The 12,209-nt window shown below is 41.4% G+C and overlaps 1 protein-coding gene across 1 annotated transcript in view; it reads left to right on the top strand.

Annotated features, from left to right (window-relative positions):
* LOC132992199 (synaptic vesicle glycoprotein 2C-like) overlaps positions 1 to 12,209 on the top strand; it is a 46,117-nt gene that overhangs the window by 22,597 nt on the left and 11,311 nt on the right. The window contains exons 4-5 of the mRNA XM_061061383.1: positions 2,978 to 3,129; positions 11,166 to 11,299. Of these exons, the coding sequence (XP_060917366.1) occupies positions 2,978 to 3,129; positions 11,166 to 11,299 (286 nt within the window). The remainder of the gene's footprint in view (positions 1 to 2,977; positions 3,130 to 11,165; positions 11,300 to 12,209) is intronic.

The raw sequence follows: 12,209 nt of genomic DNA, 5'->3' as shown, positions 1-12,209 counted from the left end.
ACTGAGACACGCGGTCACAAAGAGAGCAGAGCAATGAGCCAGTTCCCAACCTTTCTTTTCTGATTTCACCCGATTACGGCGTCCTGAAAGCCCCATGGCATGAAAACTGAAATACACAAATCTCACTTCAACCCGTCTGTGGGAGTTCAAGTAAACTTTACGGACAACTGACAATGCTCTGTCCTGATTGAACTCATGCCAATCAGGACAGAGCTCAGGCCGCTGTGTACCCTCTATTATTTTCTAACTATTAAAGTCAGTATATTCAGTGACAGTAAGGCAAACACGGACAGCTCGGTTACACATTCAGATTCAGACGACTTAATTAATCCCAGAAGAGCAGTCCAGTTTCACAGCCAGCCGAGTAAAAGAAGCCAAGACAATATGAAGGAAACAAAACAGTTTCAGACAATTACATTGACATGCCAGTAACAAGAGATCAGCAGACGAACAGGTCGTCAAATGAGAAGCCAGAGCTAGAAAATGTATTCAATAAATAGATACATCAATGAATGGACCTTAAACAGTCCATTCAGTACGTCAATTAAAGATGTTCAACATTCAACAGCCTGATACCTGAAGGGATAGAAAGAGTTTTATTGGTTGGTTCTCCGTGTAGTCCACATGGAGAACCAACAGATACTCAAACAGGCCCACATGGAACAAACGAGTACTTGATTACTCATACAGATCCCTAACAATTATGCAGCCGAAAATAATTCAAGTGCACAAAATCAAAGTCTGCTCGCTCCAAGACTTTGCAACAAAATCCTCCAACACATTTAGGTATGTAGTGTTAACATGTCTTCATATGAACGAGCCTGTGTCGAGTACATTCAGTAAATCCATCCGTGTTCTGGCAGTCGAGTCATCTGATTTGCACACAGCTCACCGTTTAATCACAGTCGTATAAGCAGTGAGATTTGTCCCAAAAACAACAGCTTCTTCCTTAATGGCTCTGCGTAAACATTTTAATTGGTAGCTTTAGTATTTATACCACCAATTAATTCTCAATCTGTATGCAGGTGCAAAGTGATGGTTTATGATTATGCATGAACCTTTGGGGAATATGTAACGTTTGTTTGTGTAAGGGAATGATTTAGATTTTTTTACATCCTTTAATCTAAGAGAAATACGACGAACTGTTGTTGCAAGTTGACCACATTCTGCTCGTTTCAGAAGATTTTGAACAGCTCATTAAGTCTGTCTTCATAAGATGCCAACTCGAATAGAAAAAGGGAGAGGAAAGGAGAGTCGAACTGCTTATTTGTCAAATCACACAGTTTGGTTTTCAGGGGAACATGGGAGCAAGATGTACTTAAAGATTTTCATTTCCAGAATGTATTATATTTTCCAAAAGGTCAGACAAATACAAGATTCATTAGCGGCAGATATCCGAACAAGAAAAAGGTCAGAATTGAAGGAAAATTTAGTTAATCACTCAGATGTATTGGTTTATGTAACATTGATATTTTTGTTATAAAACAGGAGCAGTGTGCTCGCTCGCTCAGTCTCTCTCTCTCTCTCTCTCTCTCTCTCTCTGTCTGTCTGTCTGTGCCTCTCGCTCTGAACGCTTGAATTAGATGCATACAGTTCAGGGAATATCGTCTGCAGACCATAATATTACAATCTGTTCAAGCTACAGACTTTATGAAGCTCAATGATCAAAATAAAAAAAGTAAGAAAACAGAGTGAGAGCCTTATATAATGTGATACACCAGAAGCTGCAGAGGGATTGAATGGAGACTTGTCTGACACGATCTACTGCTTACAAAAAAAAAGCTGAACGCTGCTCGAACCTACAAAGTGAAAACACTTGAGACTGCAGGTTCTCTCCCCTCTGTGCACGATTCAGTTTATCCACTCTTTATTTTGAATTAGGTGCCCATAAACTTTTTATTTTGGTTCAATCTTTAAGCTCTCTTCAGATTTGTTCCATATTGTTTCAATAATGTCAACCATTGGTTTCTGGAGAAGCATTTTGAAGCCCAACGATGGCGGGCGCCATGTTGGAAATGTCATCCCAACCTAACCGTCAATCAATCTAGAAACAAGCAAAGAGGTCTACAACACGCCCACCTGTCAGTCAGGTCTACCACTCCTCGAGATTACAGTGGGAATCTCATTTTCGAAAGTGTTCTGGCCGAGACAGACATGCAACACAAACACAACAGAAAATTACAAACACAGATCAACCAATCCTGAGTCACAGAGCAGAAAGACATTCGTCCAAACATCTCAAACCTGATGAACCCTCCTCCAAGGCCTTTAATAAAATGGTTTTAAAGAGACCAGCTCCCCCATAGTTTCAGCTCCAAGCTGCAGGATCTGCATAGCAGAAACAGTTTTCTCCATTTCAACATGCACTTTAGGCACAGATAGCAAAGTTTAATGACTGGGTCACAGAGCGGAGAGACTGCAGCTTCCAACATTTTTGCCATGAATAAAATCACACAAGTGTGACGGGGGCAGACCATAGACTAAGTATTCTCTTATAAGTTAGGATATGCAAATTATTTAGTCTGTGAGTGAACAAACTCGATCATACAGAGAACTCTGATGGCCCTCGATGCTCCATGGTTTACAGTGGCCAAAGATTTAGACATTGAGAAGATGCATGCATAAAGAAAATATCCCCATAATTAATCAAAGCCATAAAGTGGCAACAAAAAGTATTTTTTTTAAATCTCCAAAACGGACGAGTTGTAAAACATATTTTTTCCCCGTTTAGTTTTTAACCATTCATTTGTTTCAATGTACCGATTCAGACTAAAACAGTCTTTAGATGTTTACACACATGTTTATGTGGCTGGATGAATGAATTTGAGTTAATAAAGACAAAAGCAACTGCAGCGTCTTCTTCTCTTAATGGTTTTCTGTGACCATGAATCTATCCTGACATATATTAATCCTGTCAAAGTGAAGGTTGATAACTAAAGCACACATCATTAACGACTGCACTTTTTTCCATTTGCAGGATCGGTGGAGCCGTACCGATCGTGTTCTCGTACTTTGCGGAGGTTTTGGCTCGGGAGAAGAGAGGAGAGCATCTGAGCTGGCTCTGCATGTTCTGGATGATCGGAGGAATCTACGCCTCGGCCATGGCCTGGGCCATTATACCGCACTACGGTGAGTAACACAGTCACACCAACATGCTGATGTGAGGGCCGGCTCTTTGGAGTCATGAGGGGGTTTAACAGTGATCTCCTTAGCTCATCGTACGGTCCTGAATTTGAGGAATTTGGATCGAAGAATTTAAAAGTGTGGGTGTATGAGCTCATATATGAGTGTGGGGGGTGAAGCTACGTTTCAGTGAAAGTCTGGGTGTTGCAACACCTACAGCACCCACCAGTGCAACGCGACGTCCTGCAATACATCAAAATCCTAAAAAAAGACTCAAAAGATTCAAGTCTGTCACCATCCATAACATTTTAAGCCTTCCACCTTCCATACACTCGAAGACCTGGACAAAGTTATACTAGGATTTTACAAATACTGAAGATCTTGCAGGGTCACTAAGTGCAAGACTACAACTAGATGCCTCTTGAGATTATTTCCCACCATGCACCTGGTGGAAATGTACAACTAGAACTTTTAAGCAGAAAAAAAAAGAAAGGAGGAGGAAACTGGTGTGGAGAGAGCAAGAATGCATCGTTGACGTGTCCTCCCCTTTGCAGTATGATAGAGTGGAAGAGGAGGAAAAGGTGGACAGAAATTGCTGCAGTCCTTTAAAATCCAGAGAATAATAATTGAGTTTATACTCTCGGTTAGAACTGGGGATGTCACCTGGGAGCTAGCTAGCTTTGGCATACTCATGAGGGATCTCAAGAGCCCCAGCATTTCTCTCCCACACAGGAGTGCACCCCAACTATTCCGACTTTGGAAATGTATCTTTGACTTTGAAATCAAAAGTGGTCAGGTGGGAGGCCAGCATTAGTCACAGAGTAGGATTAAGATTAAAACCCTCTACACCCTGCTCCTTTTCACTTACACTCCGCTGGGATACTTAAAAACAAACAACAAAGGAAACTCACCTAAATGGATCTCAGGCCGACAGACAAATAATCCACATGGCTCAAATACATGCCTTTAAATACTTCCTGGAAAAACTACATTTCTACTATAGAAAGGGTGAATTAAACAGACCATAATACTCATAAATATCAGTAATGTCAGTCTTTCCAATTATTAATGAAAATGAATAATTCCAGTATAATTTAGAGTTAAAGTAAGAGGAAATCTTTCTCCAGCTGCTCAGACACAAACACAAAAAGAAAGAGAAGCTCATTCATCCTCCCCCATCACAAAGTTTCACTTGGTACGGTCCACCCTGCCAACACCTGGTGGAGCATGAGGCGTTCAAGTGCGTGTGTTTGTGAGAGTACTCAGGAAAAGATATCTGAAATCTTACCAAAACTCAAACAAACAATGAAACAAATATTTGCCCCAGCAGTTGTTTAAAAAATATTATGTGCATATTTATGTGCAGGCTGACAAATGCTTTTTTTTTGCGTTTTCTTCCGTGGTGTATTATCTTGAATCGAGCGCTGGTGATAGCCAAGGACTGAAACATTTGCTGCTGTTTTTCTCCCCTTTTTTGCACTGTAGCACTTTTATTTCTGACCTCTAATGTCTTAATTAAAGATATTATTATTGCATGTATCTCAGCCTGTGGACCTTTTTTGTGGCTTTTTCTCCCAGTGGGATTGGTGTGTGGGCGTCTCCTCCAGAACTGACACACCCAAGGGTAACCTTTGTGATGCCCTGAATAGGCGCAGTCCAAAACCTCCTGACATATTTGTTATCTTGAATCAAACCATCCGAAGTGAAATTATCAATAAATCCAATAATTGGAACTTAATTGATTGAAGCTCATGAACACTGACCACCATATACCCTAAACAAAATACACAGACTTATGCAGGGGCAGCATAACATTTAAGTATTTAAAATATATAACATTACTGTGTGTATTTCTAATTTCACAAAAACAGAATGTCAACATTTTTATCTTCTAAGCTTTAAAGATCCAAAACAAGTTGTTTGTTCAAAGTCATACATTAAAGTACAAACAGAAGGGAATGGGCTACATTGAAATGCAAAGAAAGCAGAAATTCTGATTTTGAAGTCCCGCCTCTGACTAAGAAAATAGCCAATCATAGTTCAGGATGTTGGGGTGGCCCCTGGATTGTGGCCCAGCCCCCCCCCCCCCCCCCCCCCCCCCCCTTGAATCCCCCCTGTCTCCCTCAAGCAAAAAAAGGGATTCAGTTTATTTTATTATTATTATTGAAACATACAGTTCATGACTAATATACTAAATATCACCTCAACAAACAGATACAGAGTCAGGATCTGGAGAGTGTATAATGTGGCTAAAATGTCTCTGAATAAATCAGCTTCACAGACTCCGCCTCCAAACTGAAGCTTCCCACTGTCAGGAATCACTCGCATCACCAGTTTAAATATCACAGCAAACAGAAAAAACGGCATTAACTCCACAGAATGGCTCTGCTCTTTACGACGCTCCCCACCGGAGTGATGCACATACGTCGCAACGTTTTGCAAAAAAACAATTCCCTATAGTCGTGAGGCTTAACTTAGAAATGGAGACCCTGCAGGGCGCTCGCAAACACAGAACAGGTGGCGGTGTGGGCGGAGGCTCCGACAATAACAGCGGGAGGAGAAATAACAAAAAGCGTATGTCAACCTACACAGGAGGCATCAACATGAAGGATGGGTTCATGTGGGTTATCGTTTCTATCTTCAATCTCTCCAGAGAAAAAAAACTCTTACTATACGTTTTATGTGAAAAAAATGAAAGAAAGAAAAAGGTGGAAAAAATGTTCCCGTAATGTATTTTGAGGAGGAAAAGAAAGGAGGTGTGTGAACAAAAACGAGCAGAAATGAAATCAATCCAGTGTGGACGAGGAGAAGAGGAGCAGAGGAAGAGATTAGGAGGACAAGAGGGGGGAAGGAGAGGTGATTTATGTGGCCTGTGTCGGGGATAATCGAAAGGTGAAGGGACACAGCTAAAGGGGGATAAAGAGAGAAAGGACGAGAAAACGACAGAGTGAAACAGTATAAAAGGCAGAGGATGAGTGAGGAGGGAGGCGCTCTTTGTTTGGCGTTTTAAAGGCCCATGTTGATTAGTGATAATGGAGTTTGATCCTGGAGTCTGCGGCCAATCAGGTCTCCCCTGTGTCTGCCGCGGGACAATTCCCTGAGTGTGTGACTCTATAATGCCTCGACTGGGTAGTGTTTATATCAAGAGGTGAGTCACAAGATCGATAACAAACTTCCTTATAACACATGAAGAGAAATCAACACAGACACACATCATGACGTGAACAAAAACCAGGGCGGACCAGGTTCAAATCCAACTTGTGGCTCCTTTGCTGCATGTCATTCCCCACTCATCCTTCCTAATGTCCAACTCTATCCACTGTCTCAAAAAGAAAATCTAAAAATAATAAATTAAAACTTGATCGACCATTAAGGGGAGAATCTGAATCCTGATATGAGTTACAGAGACAATAAAGAAGAAGAGTTGGATTGTTGTCGATGGTCCTCCTCGCAGGTAAACATCCACATGCCTGTGCTGAATGAGATCAAATGTGATATAATCAGATAGAATTTGCGAAAGCGCACAAGGTCTTTTGTAAGTGTAGAATAGATTATGTGCATGTGTGAAAAAGTGTAGCAAACGGAGACTTAATTTGAACATTTAAATTATATCTTTGTGCACAAAAACCTTTTCTACACATGCACATTATATTTCCACGGCTAGGAAACATTTTTAAAAGCTCAAAATCTTTATGATGCTTATTTGCCTCCAAGCATTGATCTTGATTTCATGCAAGCAAATAAGTACTATAATAAAAATAAAACCACATTAGCAGGTTTAAGAGTAACATCTTTTACCCAGAAACAATATCCATTTTTTGTTTGGATAATTAACCAAACTTAGAAGCTACAATTTTCTCAAAGACTATTTTTTTTGTTTGAAGCTCTCCCTACCTTACACATTTTCTGAGACACAAAAAAAGTCAAATAATTGTGTCATCTGTGGTTATTTTCCTTTAATAATTAGTCGATAGGTATCAAAAATAGATTTTAGTCCTCCATAGTGTGTGTGTCAACGGGCTCAGAAGGACACCATAGCTGGTTTAAAGTATTTAAAGACGTAAGTTCCCATCTCAAAAGCTCTCTGCTCAGATCTATGTGTGCGTCTCTCTTACTCTCATCACAAACTTTATTCTTGTGAGCGAGTGTGAGCGCTCCGGCTGAGGCTCATAATTGAGGTCAATTGATTAGACGCCAGTGTTCTAACACATTTTTTCTGCAGGACGCAGCGGTGTGTGGGTAATAGGTTCCGCCGCAGTGCTCTTTGCATTGACTGGTGGACAAAGGCCAGGGAGCTGAGTGTGTGTGTGTGTGTGTGTGTGTGTGTGTGTGTGTGTGTCACTTTGTCTCTTTCCAAGATAAAAGAAGTTAAATTCAAAGAAAAGAAAATTGTGCATCCTTTGTATGTGAGGTGCTTTTTTTTCTGTATTCCTTTTCTGTAGCTGTGTTCATGCACATACCTTTGATTTACAATTTCACAGCATTTAACACAAGCCAAGGACTGTGTGTGTGTGTGTGTGTGTGTGTGTGTGTGTGTGTGTGTGTGTGTGTGTGTGTGTGTGTGTGTTTTGTCGCAGTGTGAGATATCTGTGTGTTCATGCACATACCTTTGCTTTAAAATTTCACAGCATTCAACACCAATGGCATGTGTGTGTGTGTTTGTGTGTGTCTGCTCATGTGTGTGGCATTTTCTTTGTGATGTTTAAAAGAAAAGGTACATTTTTTTTTTTTATTTCGAGATGATACAAAACAATAAGATAGGAGGACAGTAAAGACCAAAAATCAACTAGTATAGACTTCAACAAGCCAAGACCATATGAACCAATCAGGATTAAATATTAAAGACAACTAAGAGAGAAAGAAAAGCAAAGAGGGAGCTGGTATGTTTTATCCGGTGGTCTTAGGAGGGATTAGAGAGAATTTAAAGGGGAGTTTGTGTGTGTGAAGTTTTGCCTATGGATGTGTCCACGTGTGTATTCATGTTGTGGTGTGAAAGGTAAGAGTTGGAGTTGTGTTTATGTTTTGCGGCAGAGCTCCACTGCCAAGGTACGAGGTTATGGTGGAGGGAGAGGGTGAGGTATCATTTCTCTTTGGGGGTCTGGTCCAACAACAGCAGCCCCCCCCCCCCCCCCCCCCAAACCCTCATGAGGGGACTTAGTGATGGCAGGTACCAGCCTAGTTTAAGGTGTGCACATGAACCCAGAGGAGGGAGCCCCAATGTGCCACACCGCAATGTTTCTTTAAACTTCAGTTATTGGTTTCATTTTTTATTGTTGTCATGTTGTTGTGTTGACCGGCCCCTCCCTCCTGAGCATCCTTATATGTGACCTCAGAAACGATGGTGATATTAGTCTGTGGGTGAGTTGGAGAGTACGACAGTGTGACTGAAAAAAAGGGAAAAAGAGGTAAAAATATAAGACGATGTATATTTTGTGAATCTTGTGCCTCGTGTATTTGTTGCAGCATGAGCTGCTTTATTCTTTATGAATTCCTTTGCATGGGTGTGTTCATGCACATACCTTTATTCTATAATTTCACAGCACTGAACACAAACCAAGGACAGAGCATGCATGTGTGTGTGTGTGTGTGTGTGTGTGTGTGTGTGTGTGTGTGTGTGTGTGTGTGTGTGTGTCTCGGCCGTGCTCACTTACTGTAGAGTAGGAACATAAATCTTGCTGAGTATCTGAATCAGTCAGCCGTCCCCTCCAGTCCATTAAAGCTATAATCCCCCTAATGAGGTTTGTACTGGTACAGGCTGGAGCAGGCCCGCAGGCCGCGCACACACACACACACACACACACACACACACACACACACACACACACACACACACACACACACACACACACACACACACACATACACAAACACACACACACTTCTCTGTCCATGAAAAACCTACTTTCTGTGATACAGTTTACAGATTCTATGAATGATGCTGAACATTACACACTTAAAGTGCTCCGTCACATGTTGTTACTCACAGCTTGTTGATGAACGGTGTGCTGGGACAGCTGTGGAGAAAAAAACCTTACGTTCAAGATTTTTTTTGTTATTAAGCAGATTTTTTTTTCCTTCAACACAGAAAAAGACTTAAGCTCGGGAACAATGCTGCAAACCACCTGCAAGCTTCAAAAATTCCCTCAAACAATTTTTCAAAGAACGCTTTAAATCTAATTCATAAAGAACATTTTTTTTTTTTTTTATACTAATCATTTCTGAAACAGTTGCATGACATTTAAGATTTGACTTTTAAAGAGATCAGTCAAAGCGTCATGTGTTTTTTCTGGAGCTTTTCCCCAACTTTCTAACGGGCCTCAGAGGACTCGTTTCAAAGCTGTTGTTGTGGATAGCACACAGGCGGCCATTGTTAAGTTTAGTGGCAACACCTGTGCTTTTATTTTAACACAATAAAATCCTTTGCTGTAAAGAAAGAGGCTCATTAAAGTCAGAAACTGTCCCTAACATTATCAACAATGTGCACTTTTATGTTTTTTTATATTTATATATAATTGCTTTTTGCACAGATAGGCCTGAAATACACACATCTACAAATAGGACCTATGCATGTTTGGGGTTCTGAAGCTTGCTTAAGGGCACGTTGGCAGAACTCAGGAAGTGATTTGTCACCTCTCCAGCTACCAGTGGAGGAAGTAACTATGTTTTAAGTTTTTAGGGTTTTAAACTACATTATATTTCGATTGTAATGCAGACTTGTAAAAAACACATAAGGCTATAAATCGATCCTGAAAAGGTTCTTTGTGCGTTTATTTAAACAGCAATTTGACCAGAAACTGATGACCACAGACATTAAAACAACACAGTGTAAAAAAGTCAATACAATATGTCATTTGGTGTTTTCTAGCTTCTTCTTTTTTTGTATCGAAAGGCTTGCAATTCTGAACAAACCCTAAGAAAACCCAATTACACTTGATTTTGGTTACCTTGGAAACTTTGCTCTTCCTGTTAAATGTTTTTTCTCAAAAAAAAAAGGAGCTCCTTCAGTCGTGTTTGTGCTGATGATTTTTGACATACAGCCTCTGCCCTTTTGGTGAATAAAGCCTTTAAACGCAGACCTCTCAGGATCAAATACGCCTGTGTCTCTGTGTCTCTCTCCGTGGTGCTGAAATGCTCAGACTTACAATCTTCTGCGTCTCTAATCCAAGCAGCAACCTCAAGTGTAGAAAAATGAAGCCGATGTGAAGGTGGAAAAAAACTGCAGTTGAGGCTGGCTACAGAAAGCCAAAGAATCGGCCTTAGTTCAATATTAAAAATTAAAATTTTAACAGCAAAAAATAAACACATTTACAGCCTGGAACAAAAGGGGGACATGTATGAAGGGTGTAGTCCACTAAGCGGGTGGCCTGGGTTTGAATCCAGCCTGTGGCTTCTTCCCATGCATGTCATTCCCCACTCTCTCTCTCTCCCCAATTTCTGAGTCTCAAATCTCAAATAAAGGCATTAAAAGCTCGAAAAAAAATCCCCCCAAAAAATATATACAGTCAGACTGACACTGCAGCATAGACAGTGAACAAAGTGTTTCTATTAACAACCGTAGGAGCTTTGTTGTTGATCCAACCTTCATAGAATCTTGATATGTTGTACCAAATATTCACACCTCAGTAATAACTTAGTCCAAGGATATTTCACACAGAGAGAGAAACAGTTCCTTTTCTCATCTCTGCTGGAGTTAATAAGAACGATCCCAGTGAGAGAAGGACAGAGAGGAATAAGAAAAGACAAAAAGAGAGAGAGAGAGAGATTAAAGGCAGGACAGTGGACGCTGACACCGGGGCGTTAGCCGACCTGCGGGGTTAATTTCATAAACTCGCGGCAGAGAAACATCATCAACGTTTGTCGATACGTTTTTCAAACATAAAAACCTCCGAGCTAACCTCGAGGGACGAAAAAAAACAAGTTCATAAAAGTGAATCGAGTGTTCATTCATGTTTTATCTGCTTTCATGTAACTGGATTGAACTTTTTATGTGTGTGGCTTTTTTTTTTTCTCCCCCCCCCCCCCCCCCCCCCCACCCCGTGCAGGCTGGAGTTTCAGCATGGGCTCGGCCTACCAGTTCCACAGCTGGAGAGTGTTTGTGGTGGTGTGTGCGCTGCCGTGTGTGTCTGCTGTGGTCGCTCTCACTTTTATGCCTGAGAGCCCCCGCTTCTACCTGGAGGTAAGAGAGAGAGAGAGAGAGACGCAGAGTATTGTGATGCCAGCAGCTCGATTATAGACTGTTAATGACTTTGATAAGGATCCTCAGAGACATCAGAGAAAATATCAAAAAAACCTTTGTGATTTTAAATTGCCCTGCCAGCAGATGTGCTGATGTTTATTTATCACAGAGCATCTTCGTGTTAAAGCAGAACTTTGTGGTACCTTCCTAGAGGTGTTAAGGTGTGTTGGGGTTAGAATCGCAGAGGCATACTTAATGTCGCTTTTCTTTATCCTTTAATGTTTCAGTGATAATCATGAGGTCATGCTTTTTGCTACTGACTGATGTTACTTGATGAGTACTCCTGAAAAATGAGCTGAAAAACCAAGTAGATAAATAGTTTGTCTTAAGAAAAAGGAGGTCATTAATGTAGTTTGACAATAAAGGTACTCCTTCTCAGTCATAACCCGGTCAATTGTTTGTACACACATACATGATTTATATTTTTTAGATTGAGTGGGACTAGTAGGTCGATTTGATCCCTCCTCTCCCCTCCACTCCTCTCATCTCCTCTCCTCCTTCCCCACTTCTCCTCTCCTCATTTCTCCTCTCCTCTCCTCCCCTCTCCTGTCCTCTCCTCTTCTCTCCTGCCCTCCTCTCCTCATTTCTCCTCTCCTCTCCTCCCCTCTCCTGTCCTCTCCTCTTCTCTCCTCCCCTCCTCTCCTCATTTCTCCTCTCCTCTCCTCTCCTCTCCTCTACACTCCTCCCCTCTCCTCTCCTCCCCTATCCCCTCCTCTCCTCTCATCTCCTCTACTCTCCTCCCTTCTCCTCCCCTCCCCTCTCCTCTCCTCCCCTATCCTCTCCTCTCCTCTCCTCTCCTCTCCTCTCCTCATTTCTCCTCTCCTCTCCTCTCCTCTCCTCTCCTCATTTC

This window comes from Labrus mixtus, chromosome 17 (assembly GCF_963584025.1).
Source record: "Labrus mixtus chromosome 17, fLabMix1.1, whole genome shotgun sequence".
Classification (NCBI taxonomy): domain Eukaryota; kingdom Metazoa; phylum Chordata; class Actinopteri; order Labriformes; family Labridae; genus Labrus; species Labrus mixtus.
Note: the sequence above shows the minus strand (reverse complement) of the source record. Positions and strands in the feature narration are given on the sequence as shown.